General features: G+C 40.6%; 1 protein-coding gene across 2 annotated transcripts in view; it reads right to left on the bottom strand.

Moving 5' to 3' along the window:
* The window catches only part of Cd99l2 (CD99 molecule like 2), an 81444-nt gene that overhangs the window by 16370 nt on the left and 44553 nt on the right, over window positions 1–20521 (bottom strand). Inside the window, exons 2-7 of one of the 2 annotated variants that reach the window (XM_075957262.1) lie at window positions 14243–14305; window positions 13302–13370; window positions 10010–10084; window positions 3533–3604; window positions 2925–3011; window positions 684–749 (exon numbers count right to left, since the gene is read on the bottom strand). In XM_075957262.1, coding sequence (XP_075813377.1) covers window positions 684–749; window positions 2925–3011; window positions 3533–3604; window positions 10010–10084; window positions 13302–13370; window positions 14243–14305 — 432 coding nt within the window. The remainder of the gene's footprint in view (window positions 1–683; window positions 750–2924; window positions 3012–3532; window positions 3605–10009; window positions 10085–13301; window positions 13371–14242; window positions 14306–20521) is intronic. The other variant, XM_075957263.1, reaches the window with a different exon arrangement.

A 20521-nucleotide genomic window follows, 5' to 3' on the forward strand; every position in this document is an offset into this window, starting at 1 on the left:
GCTACTGAAATCTACATGTGTGATTAAATTTTACACACACACACATACACACACATGCCAGTGCATGTAAGATGAGATCTGACAAAATCCCCAGAAGGTAAGTGGGTGACTTTATTGTACAGATGTCAGCTGCCTATTTTAAATAATCTACGACTGTGGACCTGCAGTCAAAGATCCTTGGGAGAAACTGGGTAAGGAGAATGCAGGAGCCTTCTGGAACCATTTGAAAATTTGTACCAGTCCTAAACGAGTTTTAATGCAAAGGTACTACTAAATGGGATGATTTGCTAGGTGCTTCTTTAAAATAATTCTCATGTGACGTTTGCACCCTCCCCCTGCACAGAAAACTGGATCTCCAAGTAGGGCAGGCTGTCTTGTTAATGCCATGAAGCCTCTGACTGTCCTACCACAGGCTTTTGGTGTTGTCCCATAAATATGCTTCTGTCATGGTGGGGACACTACCTCAGGCAGCGCCTTGGCTTAAAAATCCAGAAGGAAAAGGGCAGCTTCTCCAGGATGGCTTACAAATGGGCCCCCAACCCCAAGAGTGACAAGCCACCCCAAGTAACAAGTGGAAATGTCTAAGGCTTATTTTCCAGAGGCTGAGTAAGAATGGCAGCTTTACTTGGTCAGTATTTGAATGGGAATTAGGTGTGTAAGGTTGGATGAAGAAATCTTCCTACCTTTATTCTTATCAGGTTTGTATCCTCCACCTCCCAGTATGTCCTCAAGATCCCTGTCTGAAAAACCTAGAAAAAAAAAAGACATTTCAGTGACCAAACTATTTCAGAATCAAGAAATCGGCTTAATAAATGTTGCCAATGACACTTGGATGTTCTTTGTGGTGCTGGAAGTATGGCTCAGTGATACAGCACATAAGGCCCTGAGAACCATGCCTGGTGCCAAAACTAAAGAGAGATGGGGGAGAAGAAGGAAGAGAAGGAAGATGAGAGAGAAGAAAGAGAATGGATATGATAGGCTAAGTTCCAGGAGGCCCTAAGATTGCCACTGCCAATGCAAGTACTCTATATAACCTCCAGTCACCTCGAGTATTTGTGTGACCACAAGGAAAATGAACATAATCCTAGTGATTAAGTTGCATCATATGCCAAAGATGAGATTTTTGTCAAATTAATTAAGAGCCTGACTTAACAAAGGGATCTCTTTCCAAGCTTGTTTTGGGCTTTCCTGAGCTCAGAAACGGGAAGCTGAAATCTGTCCTCTTTCTCCTACTGATCTTAAAGGGGCCACTATCTCTATGGCTGAAGGGAAATACACTCCATCAACAAACTACATGACCTTGTTATGAAGAAAACCTTAGCCCAGATGAGATCCCATCCCAGTACCTGGACTGCAGCTATCTGAGACTCTACATAGGAAACTCAGCTTCTTAACCAAACAAAGGAAATCATAACTAATTTCTTTTTTTAAAAAAAAGTCTAACTTTCTTATAATTTGTGACACAATCATAGCTATCTAACACAAGAAGCAGAATTGTTATTTATAGTCAACTATTAAGTGCACATCTTCCTGAATGTCCTATCGCTGAAATGCAAAGTGTGCTTAAAGCCTTTCTGCTGTATTCTAAAGTACTAGAGGTGATTCACAAAAGTCACTTGTATGATTGTTTCAGTTCTAATTGTTTTATCTGCTTTGTGTCATAAGAGACCACTCTTGTTGCAGAATGAGTGCTGTACCAACTTGATTATTGGGAAGCATTTCTTAAAACTGAATGAAATGGGTTTATCAGTTCAGGCCAGGCACTGATGGTACTTGTCAATGAGGTTCTAAGTGAGGCCCTTATCAGCTACTGCGAGTCTAATAGCATCCCACGACATGAAGACTCTCCAGTGACACTGGTGGTATTAGTAGTAGATGTGGCTTTTGGGTTTTCATAATAAAGTGTGGCATTACACTGAAGTTTGAGAAACCTCAAGACAACAAGGTTTTCCAAACTAACCTTCAATGTTTCAGAACAACAAATGGGCACAAGTCCATTGACTGGGTGCTGCAGTTCAAATGGGAAATGACCATATAGGCTCATGTGTTGGGACACTTGACCCTCAGCTTTTGGAAATATTTCACTGGGAAGTGACCTTTGAGTTTCACTAGCCCACTTCCTGTCTCTTTCTCTGTGCATGCTGAGTGTGGATCCAACGTGACCAGTTGAGTTTTGTTGAGACCCAATCAATTCTGAAACCATAAGGCAGCCGAATGAATGAATGAACTCCTCTGTTTGCTGTCAGGTATTTGGTCAGGGCAGCTAGAAAATTAACTGAAGGGTGACTGGGTGAGGAAGAGTTACTAAAACACTTTTATTTGTTGTTCTTTTACATATTTATTTTAAAACCCCTTTAAATTTAGTTGCATTTATTATTTGTGTGTCTACATATGTATGCATGCACACCTAAATGTGCGTGCACAAGCATGCATGTACCACAGGACACATGTGCAGATCAGAAAACAGCTTTCAAAGTGCATATCTGAATATAAGAATCCAGGTATCTCCTAGAAAGATGAGCATTCTAGAAATTTCTAAGAAATGTAAACTAATGCCACTCTTCTCACTAAACTGCTTTTTATCATGCCATGCATAGTAATTTCTCATAAACTGTGCTATTTATGTTAATATGTGTGGCTTTAGTATTAATCATTTTAGACCGATAATACTGTTCTTTTAAGTTTTAAATATACGGATGATAAACACTGAGGGATATGACCCATATAGACAAAGTTATTGAGAGTCCCCATAATTTGGGAAATCCCTAAATCAAAAAGTTTCAGCATGACTACTGTAGGGTTCTGCAACTTGCAGTGGCCTGATCTACAGTTCTCTAGATGGCATGAACTCTATTACAGACAACAAAGCAGACCCTCCCAGGAACTGTGGCATTGGTCCGTAAATTCGAGCAGCTAGGTCTTACCTCCTCCTTCTCCTACACTTGGTTTTTTGCGGTCATCAAGATCATTTTGATCATCCAAGGCATCCGCCAAGTTAAAACCATCTGGTTCTGGGGACCACAAAACAAAACAAGCAAACAAAACAATCACTCACTGTCCTGGTGGGTTTCTCTGTCAGCTGTATACAAGCTAGAGTCATCTGAGAGGAGAAACCCCTTTTAGGGAATTGTCTCCATAAGATCAAGGTGTAGGCAAACCTGTAGGGCATTTTCTTAATTAGTGAGTGGTGAGGGAGGGCCCAGCCCATTGTGGGCGGTGCCATCCCTGGGCTGGTGATCCTCGGTTCTATAGGAAAGCAGGCTGAGCAAGCCATGGGGAGAAAGCCAGTAAGCAGCTCCTCTCCATGGCATCTGCATCAGCTTCTGCCTCCAGGATTGAGTTCCTGTCCTGACTTCCTTCAGTGATGAACAATGATGTGGAAGTGTAAGCAAAATAAACCCTTTCCTCCCCAACTTGGTTTTGGTCATAGTGTTCCATCACAGCAATAGAAACCCTGACTAAAACACTCACTTAAACAAGCAGATGATGAGAAAATCCTTCCTTACTTCTCTCCTCAGAGAGCTTGTCTTACCCATGGGATTTGCTGGTGCTCTAGTTGTTCCTGGCCTTCTAGTTGTGGTAGTGGTGACATGGTCCCATCTCTCTGAAAACGGGAGGGAAGACAGCAAGAGTCATACATTTAATAACAAAATGTATACTCACATCGTAGTTTTAAGAAGTCACACCATGAAAATAGCGTATTCTTGTCTCAGGGCTTGAAGCCCTGTATGACCTCATAACCACTTGGGAAAAGCTGCGAAACAGATAGAAAAGGTTTTAAGTGAGATTCTGACCACTCTTCTTCATAGGATGGGGACTGAGAGAAGAATGCAACTCCACATCTCACCCCTTGACTAGCAGAGCAAAACATGATCCCAGATATCCTAAGCACATGGGCTAGGGAGTTCTAGAGCGTAAGCATGAACCCCAAGAGTTTCAACCATGGTTTCCTCCACTATTAATCCAGAAACTGAACTACAGAAAATGCCTGGAGATGAGTGAACTGGCACTTTCTACGATGTATAGAGAATATTCTTACAAACTCAAAGAGGTTAAGATACAGACACAGACACACATAGCAGATTGTTTTAGAAATATGGCTTCCTTTCACAGCAGTTACATGGCACTCATGAAGATTTCAATAGTTTCTTGAAGCGCAATTAATCAAAACTCCGAGAGAGAAATTGGGGTTCAACCTGAAGGTTAGAAAAGCAAAACAGGCTGAGCGGTGGTGGCGCACGCCTTTAATCCTAGCACTTGGGAGGCAGAGGCAGGCGGATCTCTGTGAGTTCGAGGCCAGCCTGCTCTACAAGAGCTATTTCCAGGACATGCTCCAAAACTACACAGAGAAACCCTGTCTTCAAAAACCAAGGAAAAAAAAAGAAAGAAAAGAAAAATAGCCAGCCACGGGCTCTTACCTCTACCTCAGTCCAAAAATGGTGATCTTGCCTCCAGGAATCTCAGAATGAGACTGTGGCTGAGAGCTGTTTCCTCCTGCCTTATATTCCTCTCTAGGGCTGGGATTAAAGTTGTGCACCACTGGGATGAAAGGCATGCACTGCCTGGTTTCTATGACAAACTAATGTGGCTACTGGGATTAAATGTGTGTGTGTTACCACTGCCTGGTCTGTAAGGTTGGCCAGTGGGGCTGTTTTACTCTCTGATCTTCAGGCAAACTTTATTTATTAAAATACAATTGAAATGCCACTACAGTTTCTTCTATTAAACTTTAGAATTGTCCATGATTATTTCTCTAACTGAAGACATTCAAAGGGAAAGGTAATGACAATGCTACAGCCAATACACAGAAATAAACAGCATAACCATAGAAGCAAAGGAGCAAAGCTGCCCGTCATGTTATACCATATATAAAAATCAGCCACAAATAGATCAGCGATCTAAAGATAAAAGCTATTTTCAAACAGTTTGGCAAACATTTGTGACACTCTATTTGGTGATAGTTCGTGGAGAGGAAAGCATAAGTGTCAAAAGAAATAATGGACATGAGCTCGAGAGATGGCTCCATGCTTAAGAGCACCGGAGACTTTGGTCCAGGTTCAATTCCCAGCACCCAAATGTCTGCTCACAGTTGTCTGTAACTCCAGTCCATGGAATCTGACACCTTCTTCTGTCCTCCTTAGGCACAAGACATTCACAAGATGCACAGAAGAAAACAAACAAATAAAAAAGAGGAGGTAAGAGAGAGGTGGGAAATCAAAACAAAGTATAGTGATATATATATGAGATGTCACAATGAATGACAGGCAAGACAGACAGCTTGGGGTTTCAATAACTGTTTAGACCATGGAAATGTGAGACTTCAGCTATATAAGACCTGAAAATAAATCAATGCACCACCTAGAGAGGAAACATCATATAGGCATATCACTGACATGAAAACATCTAGAACATTTTATGAAAAAGGCCTTCTGCACCAATTTAGAAATAAAGAAGTCCTTGGGTTTTTCAGACTAACTTCTCTTCCTGTAAGATCAGGAGCAAAGCAAGCTCACTGTCACACAGCGGTACAAGTTCTACAACTAAAAGCAGAGAAAACATGCAGATTGTAAAAGAAGGAATCAGTCTGTCCATATTTGCAGATGACTGGATCATCTTCACAGAAAACCACAAAGAATGTAAACAGGGGAACTAGTGGGAGAACTCAGCAGCATTGGGAATGGAATCACTGACAGCAACATGTAATAGCAATGAACATATGGAATCCAAAACCCATCATTCATAAAGTAAAAGAAAACAAAATAATGAAATATATACCTTTAAAACAGTGTGAAAACTACTATATTCAGATAAAGTAAACCTGTAGGTAGAAAGTTATAAATAAAGAGAATCTAAACAGAGATACATACTGATTTCATGGAATGGAGAACTCAACAGAGTGAAATGTCAGCTCCCACATCGATCGATCGATCTCTCTCTCTCTCTCTCTCTCTCTCTCTCTCTCTCTCACACACACACACACACACACACACACACACACACACACACACACATTCAGTGCAAGCCTATAAAAGTCCTACTGATTTCTTTTTCTAGAAATAGTCAAATTTGATTTAAACTTTTTCTGGAAAGGCAGAAACCTTAGGTTAGCTTTTCAAAACCTTGAAAAGGATAAAGTGGGATGAATCACTCTACCTAGTATTAAGGCTCATTTTATAGTTACAGTTGTCAAGATGTGGCAGATAGATAGATACACAGGGCAACAGAGTAGAATGAAGAGCTCAAAAGACCTCAGATCTGCTTTGGCATTTTTATACATATGCAAAGCAACTCAACAGAGGAAAGAATCTTTTCAGCAAAAGGTGTTGGAATAATTAGACTTCCAAAATAAAAAGCAATGGGTTTCACTTTATATAAAATTAAATGCTAATGGATGGATTACATTTGCTTAAATATAAAATCATAAAAAATTCAGAGGGAAGCATTTCAGAACTGAATGCTTGGTAAAGAGTTCACACGTTTGACAACAGAACCATGACCCATAAGAGAAAAAAACTGTTAAAAAGCTGGAAAGTCCAGGTAAAATGGTACATGCCCAGCACTCAGGAAGCTTGCATTAGAGACCGGCCAGGATTACTTACTAAGAGAGTAAGACCCAGTCTCAAAAGAGGGAAGACGAGGAAGAAGAGGCACAGAAGGAGCAGGAGAATATGGAGAAAGCAAGAAGGACAACGGATTATAGAAAAGAAAAGCCACAGAAAGCTTTAATGGAGTTCAAATTCGGTGAGCTGGAATTGCAGTTCAGAGGTAAGCATACATTTATTTACAATGATGTCTTAGATTTGTTCCACAAAACAAAAGGAGACAAAGAAATGGGTAGAAGAAGGGAAGGAAAGCTGGAGTTGGCTTTTTAAAAAAAAGCAAAAAAAAATTAAAAATCTTTATTTTCACTATAATCATTCAAAATTATAAATAAGAGAGGAGATGTTGCAACTAATACTAAATAAATATAATGGACAATATATTCCAACAAATTGGACAGTTCTGGAAGCACACAAACACTTAAGACTTGATTATGAAAACTAAAAATATAAACAGATGAATAATCATTTAAAATCTGAATAATCAAAGACCTCCCAACAAAGAAATATCTGGGAAACAGATGGCTATAAATATGAATTCTTTGAAGAACTCAAAGAAAAATTAAAGCTAATCCTTCTCAAATTCTTGCAGATTTGAAGAGGAGGGAATAATTCCAAATTTACTTCATGAGACCAACATGACCCTCATGCCAAAGCCAGACAAGAATGCCACAAACAAGCAAAACTGCATGAACAGAGACAAAAACCATCAGGAAAGCATTAGCAGAATTAACTGTATTGAATTAACTGAATTCAACAGCACACTTAGAAGATTACACACCATGATCAAAACTGGATTTATGCCTGGGATACAAGGATTGTTCAGCAGAACTTACATCAATAAACATTAAAAGTATGAAGCATAGAAATCATGTAATCATCTCAGTAGGCAAAGAAGAGACTTTGATAAAACTGAACAGCTTTTTGATGAAAATTCTCAACATATTAGCTATAGAAGTTATGGTGTGGTTAATCTCAGTTGTTAACTTGAGAAGTTCTAGAACCATCTTGGAGGCAGGCCTCTACCTATGTGGTAAGGGATTGTCTTGACTAGGCTAATTGTCTTGAAAAGATCCACCCACCGTGGATGGCACCTTCTGGACTGTACAAAAAGCATGAAGTGAGCTCAGCACAAGCTGTCATCTCTCTCTCTCTCTCTCTCTCTCTGCTTCTTGACTATGGATGCAATGTGACCAACTCATGCTGCTGATGCTGTGTCTTCTCCACCATGATGGGCTGTACACTCTCAAACTGAACAAAAACAACCCTCCCTTAAGCTGCTTTTCTCAGAGTATTTCCTCACAACACCTAGAAAAGTAACTATGGCAAAGTAGTGCCATTGAATCAAATGAAGGCCACATAGGATAAGGGAACAGGTATCATCACAGTGAAGGGTCAAACACTGAAAGCTTTTCTTCTAACATGAGGAACAAGACAAAGATGCCCACTCTACCAGTTCTATTCAATAGAGTACCAGCTGTACCAGCAAGAACAAGAAAAGACATCCAAATGTGAAGGATGCTCAACTGTGTGTGGAAGTGACAGGACTGTAAGCAAAGAAGATCCAAAAAAGCCAGTGTGGTGGGGCACACCTACAATCCCAACACTTGAGAAGCAGACTCAGGAGCATCCAGGAGTTCATGGGCAGCCTGAACTATATAAGGAGTTTTAAAACTAGCCTGGGCTACAAACAAATACACAAAAACAGACAAACTGGAAAAAAAGAAAACTCTAACATGTTCATGTTTTTAAAGATGGAAGAAGTAGCCATAAGCCAAAGAATGTAGGTGACAAAAAGTGAAGAAACAAATTCCCCCTTATAGCGTCCAAAAGGAATGCAGCCCTGCTAGGATGCTTACTGCAGCCTATCATATTCCTTCTGCATTTCCCCTCAGTGGTTATAAGATGCATGCCTGTTGTTTAAGCAACAAGGTATGTGGTCATTCATCCCTACAAGGGCAGCAAAAGGAAGCTCACAGAACCTCAGATTTTAAATGATACCCTGGCACCAAGTGACATCTGGATTGCTGCTTTGTAGGAGACACTGAGACCAGAATGTGGCTAAATAGGACCTATGATGCTTTATCCTGATGGTCAACTTCAGTGGATCAGGAAATACCTAGGAAATTAGTAAATCATACTTATAGCATTACTTTTATGCCAAAACCTGACAAAAAATACAGACTTATATCTATTATAAATATGTATGCAAGATCCTCAATAAAACACAAGAACACTAAATAAAACACAAAAGGTCTAGAAGGTTTATAATCCCAGTCCTGGAGATGCTGAAACAGTAGATCCACTGTAGATTCCTGTGATTCTGAGGCCAAACTGGGTACCAGGCCAGACAGAGCTACACAGCAAGACCCTGTGTCAAAACACACTAAACAAACAAAAATTGATTTTTTTTCAGAGTTTCTAAAGCATCTCAATAGAAAGGTAGCCTTATGCACAAAGCAGCAATTTTGAGCAAGTTGATGTTTACAGTAAATAAAAAGACTTTTAAGGAAAAAAGATAGGAAAATCTATGGGGCCCAGGAATACAGAGTTTCTAGCTCTCAGACCTTGCAGAAGAAGCATAATCAATCAAACTTAAAACTGTTCACTCCAGAGAAGACTTTGTTAAAGTCTCTTTAACAAAGAACAAAAATGTAAGATATAGAATAGACATATCTAAGAGTTAATGTCTAGAATATGTAAAGACTTCTTAAAACTCAACAGTAAGAAAGTCTAAAGTATGTATGATAATATGCATTTTGGGGACAGGGTCCCACTATGTAACCCATCTGTTCTGGAACTCACTCTGTAGACCAGGCTGGTCTCAAACTCAGAGATCCACCTGCCTCTGTTTCCCAAGTGCTGGGATTAAAGGTGTGCACCACCACAGCCAGCATGTGCAGGTCTTTAATGCTAAGTTTCAATTGATTAGTGAAGTCTTTTCCATTTTAAGTTCTTACATAATAAACATCAATAGATAAAATACACACAAAATCTCTTGAGATCCTCAATAACTAGGGAAATATGAAGATCAAAATGCTTAAATGCCTCTGTCTGAGGGTTCTCCTGTGGTACACAGGGCTGTTAAAGTCAATAAGACAGATTCAGGGCTGGAGAGGTGATTCCATGGTTAAGGAGTATTGATTTCTCTTCCAGGGGCCTGGATTTGATTCCCAGCAGCCACATGATGGCTCAAAACCATTTGTAACTGCTGTTCCAGAAGATTCAATGACTTCTTCTGGCCTCTACATGCACTGCATGCATGTAGTGCACAGACATGCATGCAGGCAAAAATACCTATGCACATGAAAAATAAATACCCCCAAATATAACCAGACCAATAAAATAAAAGTGAACAGAGCAGCAGAGAGTGCTAGGGCTAGCCTGTAGTTCAGCCAGTAATGACTCACCTCTTCCTCCTGTACCTGGTTTTCGGCGCCCATCATCTCCATCAGCTAATGCATCAGTCAAGTCAAAATTACTTCCTTCAGAGGGCCCCACAACACAAAGGAAACAGCAATCTGATTAATAACTGGGCACAAGATGAAAGGACAAGCCAGACATAATTTATTTTTGAAATAGGCTCTTACTGCATCCTGGAACTCACTCAGTAGACCAGACTATCCTCCAACTCACAGAGATCCACCTTCCTCTGCCTCACCAGTGCTGTGATTAAAGGTAGTGTCAGCAGTCCCAGGTCAAAAACAAGTTGGAACAACAATCATGTTTCATTTTTTTTTTCATTTTAGATGATGAGTTAAGGTGAATTAAAAACTGGAATATGCATAAACAAACATTCCACTTACAAGAAATACACTGGACAAATAAGCATGTGGATCACAGGTTAAAGCTCCGATACAATGGTTAGGATGTCAAATAGCGAAAACCCCCAAAGGGGTTGAGGAGGCTGCTTGTTCATTTCCCAGCCACCCAGACTCCCAAAATAATCACACAGAAATCTGTATTAATTGCAATACTGCTTAGCCAATAGTTTAAGCGTATTTCTGGCTAACTCTTATATCTTAAATCAACCCATTTCTATTAATCTGTGTATCACCACGTAGCTGTGGCTTACTGGCAAGGTCCTGGTGCATCTGTCTCCTGCGGGCAGCTACATGGCTGCTCTCTGATTTCGCCTACTCTCTCTATATATACTTCTTCCAGACTGGCTATATTCTGTTAAGCCATTTGTCGAAAGCAGCCTCTTTATTAACCAGTAGCAATAAAACATATTCACAGCAATACATAACCTTCTACACAAAGGTGGCTAAATTGTAGAAAAACTGGATCCCTCACAGAATGCTAGAGGGAATGGAGACTAATATAACCTTCCTTGAAGAATCAACCACTTCTTGTTTTTTTTTTAAAGTATGAGAATACCACCTGGTCTAGCCATCATACTCTTGGGCATTATTCCTGGAGAAAGGAAAGCTTACATTTACAGATGCAGCCACACAAGAAATTCCACAGCAACTTTACTCATAGAAGTAGTCCCAAACTAGACACAACTCAGAACTCCTTCCACACAGAAAGCACTATGCCAACTTTGGTACCTCCATACTATGAAAACTCTTCCCCAATAAAAATAAACTATTGATACACGCAACAAGTTGGATGCACCCCAACTGAATTAAGCTACACAAAAAAAGCCAACTCCCAAAGGTTGTCTACTTTTGCATCACATTTACATAACCTTCTTGAAATGACATTTTATAAATGGAAAACAGATTAGTGGCAGCTAGGAATTAGGGAAGAGGGGAAAGGAGGATGGAAGCGAAGGACAGCTGTGATTGTCCAGGGGGTCACAGGGTGCTTTAGTGACGGAACTATCCACATCTGACTAGAACGGCAGATACACAAACCAAGCCTGGATGAAGAAAACATGGGGCTTACTCTAAGATGACGTACAAATAAAAAAAATAAACAGTAGCCTTGGCTACATTGTCAGACTATAAAAAAGGAAATAAGTAAATTTTTCTCCAATCCAAAGCCAAATCAAAATAAAATTTCAAACACTTTTAAAAACACTTAGTAAAGACAAATGTGAGAGTCATCACAGGTAAACTTAGAAAAAAATTAAATGCTTTAAACTGCTAAGTTTATTTAAGGGTCCTGTGTCTAACTTGCCGAGGGCTTTTTTCAGTGAGGTGGGTGGCAATGCTAATCAGTGGGACTTTGAAATACAACAGAGTGAAATATGGGCACATGCATTAGTCAGCACACCAGTGTTTCCAAGTGACCAGTGCATGGTGTTAGTAAACAATGAATGGGCAGAAGACCAGTTCCAAGAACAGGAGAGTCCAATGGGGCTCAATGGAGCTGAGTTACATGTCACACATTTAATCTGGGATAAAACAAAACGAAATAAAAAAAACCACTGTTTGGGCTTTGGTGTTCTATCTGAGGAGGATGTCTCGACTAGTCTCAAAGTCACATTAAGTTCTCTTTCCTTTTTCTGCCGGATATAAGAATCCAGGAGGAGCCTGGGGAGGTGGCGCACATCTCTGGTCCCCATTCTTCTATCTGCTGCTATCCTGAGCTGCTAAAAGCTCCTGAGGTCCAGTGTAATACAGGAAGAAAACCCAGGCTTGTGTCTGGGGATGGGGTGTGGGATCAGAGGCAAGCAGATAGATCTCTGTGAGTTTGAGGCCAGCCTGGTCTACCTAGTGAGTTCTGATCTATCTAGTGAGTCCCAGGCCATCCTGGGCTACATAGTAAGATCCTGTCTCAAAGCACTACACACACACACAAACACACATGCGTGCGCTCGTGTGCACACACACAGACTCCAGGTGTATCCTATCAAGCCAGACATTACTCTGTACTCTAAATTGTGTCTTCATCTTATAAGCAATGTTATTTCTCATAGAAATCTGCCACATATGTCGATGCATATGTTATTTTATTTTCTTTAGATTAATAACAGTTTTTCATTTTTAAGTTCTCAGATGAGAAATATTTATAGATGTGGCCCACATAAACAAATTCTCTTGAGATCGTCAAAAATTTAGAGAATTTAGAGAAAATGTTTGAGCATCTCCATTCAAGAGTTCTGTGGTTTGAGGCTGTCCCCCTCTGCCAGACCAAGAATAGCTCATATTTATACTGTAGTTAGTAAGAACGGACCCTACCAGGAAACTAAATGGCTAGCCTGTGGCTTCAGTCAGATGTGATTCTCCTCCTCTTGTACCTGGTTTCTGGCAGCCTACATCTCAATCACCCAAAGCATCAATGAAGTAAATTTACTATCTTAACATATGGCATAATAATCAAGCAGACAGTATTCTGCTGAAATAAGTCTAATATTCAGATGGATGCCTTTGATGGCTTTCATATATGTGTAAAACCTCTATACAGCTCATTCTGATACTGCCTAAGATGCCTCACTTCCCTTCTCAGCAGAACCTTGACTTGCTCAAGTCCCATTTAGGCAAGTCTTGCTGCCTGCTAGAGAGATGGTTCAGCAGTTAAGAGCACTGCCTGCACCTCCAAAGGTCTTCCCAGCAACCACATGGTGGCTCACAACCATCTGTAAAGAGATCCGGTGTCCTCTTGAGGAAGAGACCTGGTTAATCGTCCTCATCAACTTAGACCATGAAACCTAATATGGACAAGTTCAACAGAACAGCCAGATATGGGCTGCCCATGCATGCTTCAGCATTGCCAGGGCATAAAGTTCATTCATTTTCACTTCACTGTTACCTGCTGGATTTGCTGGGGCTCTGGTCGTTCCCGGCCTTCTAGTTGTGGTGCTGAAGTGGTCCCATCTCTCTGAAGGGAGGAGGGAGAACAAGAAGAGGAGCAAATTAAGTAATATATGTATTGTATATATGTGTGTGTGTGCATGCACATGTGTGTGTACCCGTGCATGTTGTGTGTGTGCCACTTCATGGCTTGCAGAAATCATATCAGGAGGAGACTAGCCTTGGTATCATTTCCTGAGGTCACTGTACACAGGTGAGGGCCTCCAAGGAATCCCACTGAGAGGAATGATAAAATGGCATGGCTTCTGGAGCTGGAAGTACCGCTCAGTGCTTAAGAGTCACTGTTGCTGCTGCAGAGGACCCAAGTTTGCTTCCCAGAATCCCTGTCAGGCAGCTCCCAAGCACCTGTAACTCCAGCTCCACAGTATCTGGACTCTTATCACACCTTCCCTCATGTACACGTAAACACTTAAAATGAAATAAAAATAAACGAGAAAATAACTTTTCAGATGATGTAGGTTCAAGCTGTTGTGGTGCATGCCTTTAAACCCAGCACTTAGGAGACAGAGGCAGGTGGATCTCTGTGAGTTCAAAGATGACTTGGTCTGCACAGTAAATTTCAGGACAGCCAGAGAGAGATCCTGTTTCAAACAAAAAAAAGTGAGAAAACTGAAACAGGTCAAAGTTCTCTTTTTGTAGAGCATGGAAAAAGCTAAGATGGGCATACACATCCTCTCATGCACGCAATATCCATTAAATAATAAAGTATGGTGACATATGTATGTCTCTATGACAAAAGCCCTGAACGTGTAACAGAAAACAGATGGAAAAGATGTAGCTAATTTTCTTGAATGTGCCTGCTTCCCTAAAGGGAAAATGGTGAGTGCAGTCCTCGGTGATCACTGGTAGCTGCTTTTCATGATTGTTTGCTTGACTCACGCTTTACTGAGGAAGTTTCTTTCAGTGCATCCTCCAGATTAAAATCATCCAAGTCTCCATATCCTACAAATAAAAAAAATAATTTTAAATTTAGGTGGTTTTTAAAGTAAAACAGTAATACTGAATTTTGGGGGAGGGGAGTTCAAGACAGGGTTTCTTTGTAGCTTTGGAGCCTGTCCTGGAACTAGCTCTTGTAGCCCAGGCTGGCCTCGAACTCACAGAGATCCACCTGCCTCTGCCTCCCAAGTGCTGGGATTAAAGGCATGCACCATCCCTTACTGTCTCTTTAAAGACTTCTTTTCACCACTGCCTGGCCTGAAATATTTTCTTTGTTCTTACTATTATTATTTGTGTCTCTCAGAACTGAATCCAGAACCTAGAATGTACTGAGCACGCATTCTACCATTGAGGTGCACTCTGAAATATACTCTTAACATGATCTATGCCATTTAAAAAATAAGGGATGAAAATGCAAAGGAAAACAAAGGAAAGCTAGAGTATCTATACTTACATCAGAAAAAAATAAAACGGAAGTCAAGCACTCCAACATGGTCCAAAGAAACAGATCATTAAATAATGTAAAGCGGCTAATTCATCAAGAAGTCAAAATGCTGGCCACTAAATCTAAACAGTGAGAGAAAGCTAGAGGATCTCACAAACATGTACAAATTAGACATCACTCTTCTTGATAATCAGTAAGTCAAAGAAAAAAATCAGGAGGGAAAGCAAACAGTAACTGGAGACAAAGGGAAATGGAGGCATGATACACTCCAACCGAAAGTAGTCCTGATAGGAAATCTCCATCCAAACGGGGAAAGTCTCACATGCTCACATCGTACTCCTCAGACAGCTAGAAAGTAAGACAAAGGAAAAGCCAAACACAGCAAAGGGGAAAAGAAAATAAGTTCCGAATGGAAAGAAAGAAAACAGAATGCAGAAAATCAGGCTGGCTGGGAAGACAGCTCAGTGGACGAAGTGCCTGCTGTGTGAGTGTAAGGACACAGTGACATGAGTGTCTAGCCCCAGCCTTGGGGACATGGGTAAGACCAGCTGACCCGATAGGTTCCACAGTCTCAAGGAGTCCAGACTGGCCTCCAATTTCCTGTATCTGAGGCTGGACTTCAACTCCTTATTCACCTGGGCCTTTTTGTTTTGTTTTGTTTTCATTGTCGTTTTATCTTTACATAAGTTTTCAGCTACAATAACAAATAAAAATGAGAGAAGACCCAAACACACTCAGAAATAAAAGAGAAGGCATCGCAACTGGTATCACAGAAACACAAATGATCTTAAAGGCCTGCTATGAACAGCTAATCATTAGCAAGGTGGGTAATCTAGAAGAAATGACTGACATTTACTTGCATGTTGTCTGTGCACTGTGTGCATGCAGTGCCTGCGGAGGCCAGCAAAGGGTGTCAGATCCCCTGGAACTGGACTTATGAATGAATGTGATCTGCCATGTGGGTACTGGGATTCAAACCCATATCCTCTAGAGATATAGTGTTCTTAACTGCTACACCATCTCTCCAGCCCCACAGAAGAAACAGCTGAATTCACAAACACATGTAACCTTCCAAGACCAACTGAGGGAGAAATAAATACGAATAGATCAAAAAATAACTAAAGAGAGTAAGTCAGTAATAAAAAGTCTCCCAGACTACACTATTAGGGAATTCTATCCACAACTGAAAAGATAACAAATCTTTCCACAGACCCCACCCCCGGGTAGGGGGAACTGTTTCTAAACTCATTTTTTCTTGTTTCAAAGAGAGACAAGAACACTACAGGAAAACCACAGGACAACATAAATACAAAGACAGAATTCCTCCTCAACCAAATACTATCAAATAAGATCAAGTGACACATTAAAAACACCTTTCGCCACTGTCAAATAGGATTCATTGCAGAGATAAAAGAATCATCCTAAACTGGGCAGTGGTGGCACACGCCTTTAATCCCAGCACTTGGGAGGCAGAGGCAGAGGCAGGCAGATCACTGTGAGTTTGAGGCCAGTCTGGCCTACAAGAGCTAGTTCCAGGACAGGCCCCAAAGCTATAGAGAAATGCAGTCTCGAAACAACAACAACAACAACAAAAAATCATCCTAAATCAATATATGGAATACATACAATATGTAGAATACTAACAAAAAATCCATGATTATCATAATAGATGCACTAATGCATTTGACAAAATTCAATATCTGTTCATGCTCATATCACAGTGAAGAGGCCGCAGCTAACATCACAGATGATGTGCTTTTACAGCGCGAGTGAATACAGCCAGTTTTAGAATCAACCTGGATATCCATCAGTGGATAAATGGATTTTTCAAATGTGGTATATGTACACAACTGAATACTATTCAGTTACATGAAGAATGATGTCATATACTTTGCAAGAAAATAGACGAAACTCAAGACTATAACATTAAATGTAAAAAGCTTACTTCAGAAAGACGAATGTCACATACTTTGTCTCAAATGGAGATTCTAGATTTTACTTTTCATTTGTTCTTAATTCTTAAAAATTAAGATGGGCGGTGGTGGCACACACCTTTAATCCCAGCACTTGGGAGGCAGAGGCAGATGGATCTCTGAATTCAAGGCCAGTCTGGGCTACAGAGTGAGTCCCAGGACAGGACAGTCGGGACTGTTACACAGGGAAACGCTATCTCAAAAAAAAATTGTATGCATGTGTGCTCTTGGGGGTCAGAAGTTGGTGTCAGATCCCCTGGAGATAGATGGGTTACAGCTGGCTGCTAGCTGCCCACCATGGATGCGGGGAACCAATTCTTAATGACTGAGCCATTTCCCCATGTGTGAGTCTCGATTTAAACAAACACCTGAAGAACAGAAAACAATCACAAGTCACAGATCCCAGGACACAGTTGAAAGTAAGAGAAAGGCATGTGAGGGAGGCCAGTATGAAAAGTGAGAGGGCCAGACATTGACAACATAAAAGCATCAGGCCCCTGACCTCAAACCACAGTTGGGTAAGTCTAATATAAAATCAGAAATCCAAAATGATCTAAAAGCTGTGCAAGGTATACTCAATCTGTATGCTACAAAGCTGTCAGAAAGAAAGGTAGAACACAGTAGCATAAAATAGACAACCTAGATATACGCCCAGGTGTAACCCTAACAGACAGTTGCTTTTTGAGAATGTACATGGCGTTAAAGGTAATGTCTTCAGGAACTGCTGGTGGGAAACACAGAAGACCAGAATTAGAACTCTATTCCCAGCACCACAAAAACCAATGCAAGAGAGTAAACTAGTTAAAACTGGATAAGGGACATTCCCCCAAAGAAATCATATCTTCGGTCAACAGATGAATAAAAAGATAATGTACAGCACTCTAGTCTTTGGGGAAACCCAAGTTAAAGGAGCAACAAAGCCAGGCATGGCGGTATACAGCATGAAGATCACACTCTTGAGGTTGCCCGTGCTACCTAGCAAGACTGCCCACAAAAAGGAAAGGAAGGGCTTGGGTATGGCAAACATGGCTCTACTACTAAGTTACTCCCCCAGGTAAACTTTATTCTAATTGACAACAGTTGGCAGAGAGATGACTGACAGCACACATTGGAGAGGGTATGGAGAAAAGGGAATCTGGGCATATGGTTGGGAGGAATCTAAACAACTACAGCCTCAAACTGAAGCCAGCATGTCGGAGGCATCTGCATGCTCACATTCCTAAGAGAAGCTGTCCTCCGACGTGGACCACACATCCATCTCTGTGTCCTGATGAGTCTGATAGTTACTTAGGCCTAGTACTAATTGTGGATAATTATGGATACTTATACAGAACTTCCTGCCTATGCTTCCTAAGTGCTGGGCCTAAAACGGTGTGTGCCACCATACCTGCTATGGTGAGACCATCTTTAAAAGCAACTAAACCATCAGAAATAAAACAGTGCTTTACTTCTAATGGTCTTCTCACACTCACATATCCTCATATTCTTGGTATAAATATAAGAAAACAACAGACAGCCGGGCGGTGGTGGCGCACGCCTTTAATCCCAGCACCCGGGAGGCAGAGACAGGCGGATCTCTGTGAGTTCGAGGCCAGCCTGGTCTACAAGAGCTAGTTCCGGGACATGCACCAAAGCTACAGAGAAACCCTGTCTCAAAACACCAAAAAAAAAAAAAAGAAAGAAAACAACAGACAAACCCCAATTCAGGGATATTGTGCAAAACATCCAACTGGGCCCCCTTCTCAACTGTTAAGAACCCTGGCGATCAGGGAGAGGCTGAGAAAACAGCCCTGCCTGTGGAGCCTATGTGGACAATGACTTCAGATAAACAGTATGAGCTCTGGGCTCCTAGACAGAAACTAGGAAAAGCTGATACCATATGGATATTGGCTAATAACAGAGGATTAGCACGGGTTCTAATGTAAATGGTAATGACAGAGGAATATAGGAATTCTCTGCTGCTTTTTAATTTTTTTCAAATCTAATTTTCCAAAAATAAATTTTATCTAAAAGATCATTTTCCTACAGCAAAAATTGAGTAATTATTGAATAAAAATACATAACCTCAAAATAGTTAAAGAAAAATTTAAAACAGCATAAACAATGAAACTCAATCAAACTCATAAAAGATACCAGAGGGGAAAGAAAGGGCAGTGAACATGTTAAGAAAATTGTGAACTTTAGGGATGCAATCAGTGAAAAGCATCCATAAAAATAGATAAAATCCCCAAAATAAGTGCTCTTGGCGCTAAACAAGTCGTCGGAGATTTACATCCTGAGGTTAGAGAAATGATAATGCTAAATCCAATACTCCTTGATTGGATCCTAACCTGCAAAGGGCATTATTGGATCAATCAGAGAAAGTGAATGAGGTCTGTGGACCAGATGGGAATGCTGGTTTTCATCCAACTGCCTGATCTTAATGGAAATCCTCTTGTTATCAGGAAGAGGATGTCCTTGTTTATAGCAGATACATGTTGATGTATGAAGAGATCATAGGTACAATATCTGAAACTGATCCAGAAATAGGCCAGGAAACATATCTGGAGAAACACATATGTATGAGAGTAAAACACACAGAAATTGTTATAGAATTTAGGATGAATGATATATGCTAACGTTTACACTAGACATTATTTGAGTAGCTACAGAAACTTGAATGGGGGTCTATTAGACAGTAGTAATGTGACCACGCTTGGGCTGGTTTCCTTACCTAGATGCCAGCTAATGCATCGGGCAACCAATGTACACCGAAGAGATTTGAGTTGGGGGACCAAACTCTACATATCATACTTGTGAATTTTCTGGACGTCTGTAGTTATTTCAACATCTAAGTATTTTTTATATGTGCATTTTCCAATTTAATAATGCCACTTCTAAGTGTGTATTAGGGAAAAATACTTGTAACATGGACATAAATAAGGGTGTTCAAAAAGACACCCATTGTTGCTCTGCTTACAACAGCAAAAAGAAATGCAGACAAAATAGTGGTCAGCAGAGATGAACAGCTGTGCGAAGGCAGCTCTTCCACACAATGAGTTACCGCATTGCTGTGTTAGGAAAGAATGGGGAATGCCTGTATACTAACATGAGATACATTCCGAAATACATCAAGAGACAGAGAAATCTTCTTCCATTTGTGTGTTCATATCTAAATCCACAACCATAAAAATGTTCTCTAAGTTCATACAGGGAATCTGCTAATACAGGTTATGTCTAAGGAACTGAGAACAGAGGTCAAGGAGAAGGAAGAATTTCCTATCTAGTTTCTGCCTCCTTGCTTTAAAAAAAACAATTAAAATATGTATATGTATTTTTCTTATACTAATTCAAGGTCTCCTGAACCATAAGATTATTATTCCACTGGGTCTTCTTTCAATACTCTTCCCTTCCTTCCCCACATTACAACAAAAGGACACACTCCACAATAGCATATTGAGCTACTAACACGCAGACCGGGCCATTCCCCTGCTAGTTCCTGACATATCTGGTCATGTGTCATTAGGTAAGGGGTTAAGAGCAATATGACGGTATTGCAGTATTTACTAATTAATCCCCTATTGACTTTGGACTCAACAGACCCAACCAATCTATGGACAAAACACTCACCCTCAAGCTCAATCCTAAGCTATTAAGACTTCTTCAAAACCTACAACTAGGGTCAGAGTGTAGTCCAATAGTAAGGCCCCTGAGGAATACACATGAAGCACCACAAGACAACATCTACAATCCAGCACAACTAAAAACCAAACAGGCACAGATATCCTCACAATAGACCACCCATTGCAAAGGGTGTCATACAGG

This window comes from Microtus pennsylvanicus, chromosome X (assembly GCF_037038515.1).
Source record: "Microtus pennsylvanicus isolate mMicPen1 chromosome X, mMicPen1.hap1, whole genome shotgun sequence".
Classification (NCBI taxonomy): domain Eukaryota; kingdom Metazoa; phylum Chordata; class Mammalia; order Rodentia; family Cricetidae; genus Microtus; species Microtus pennsylvanicus.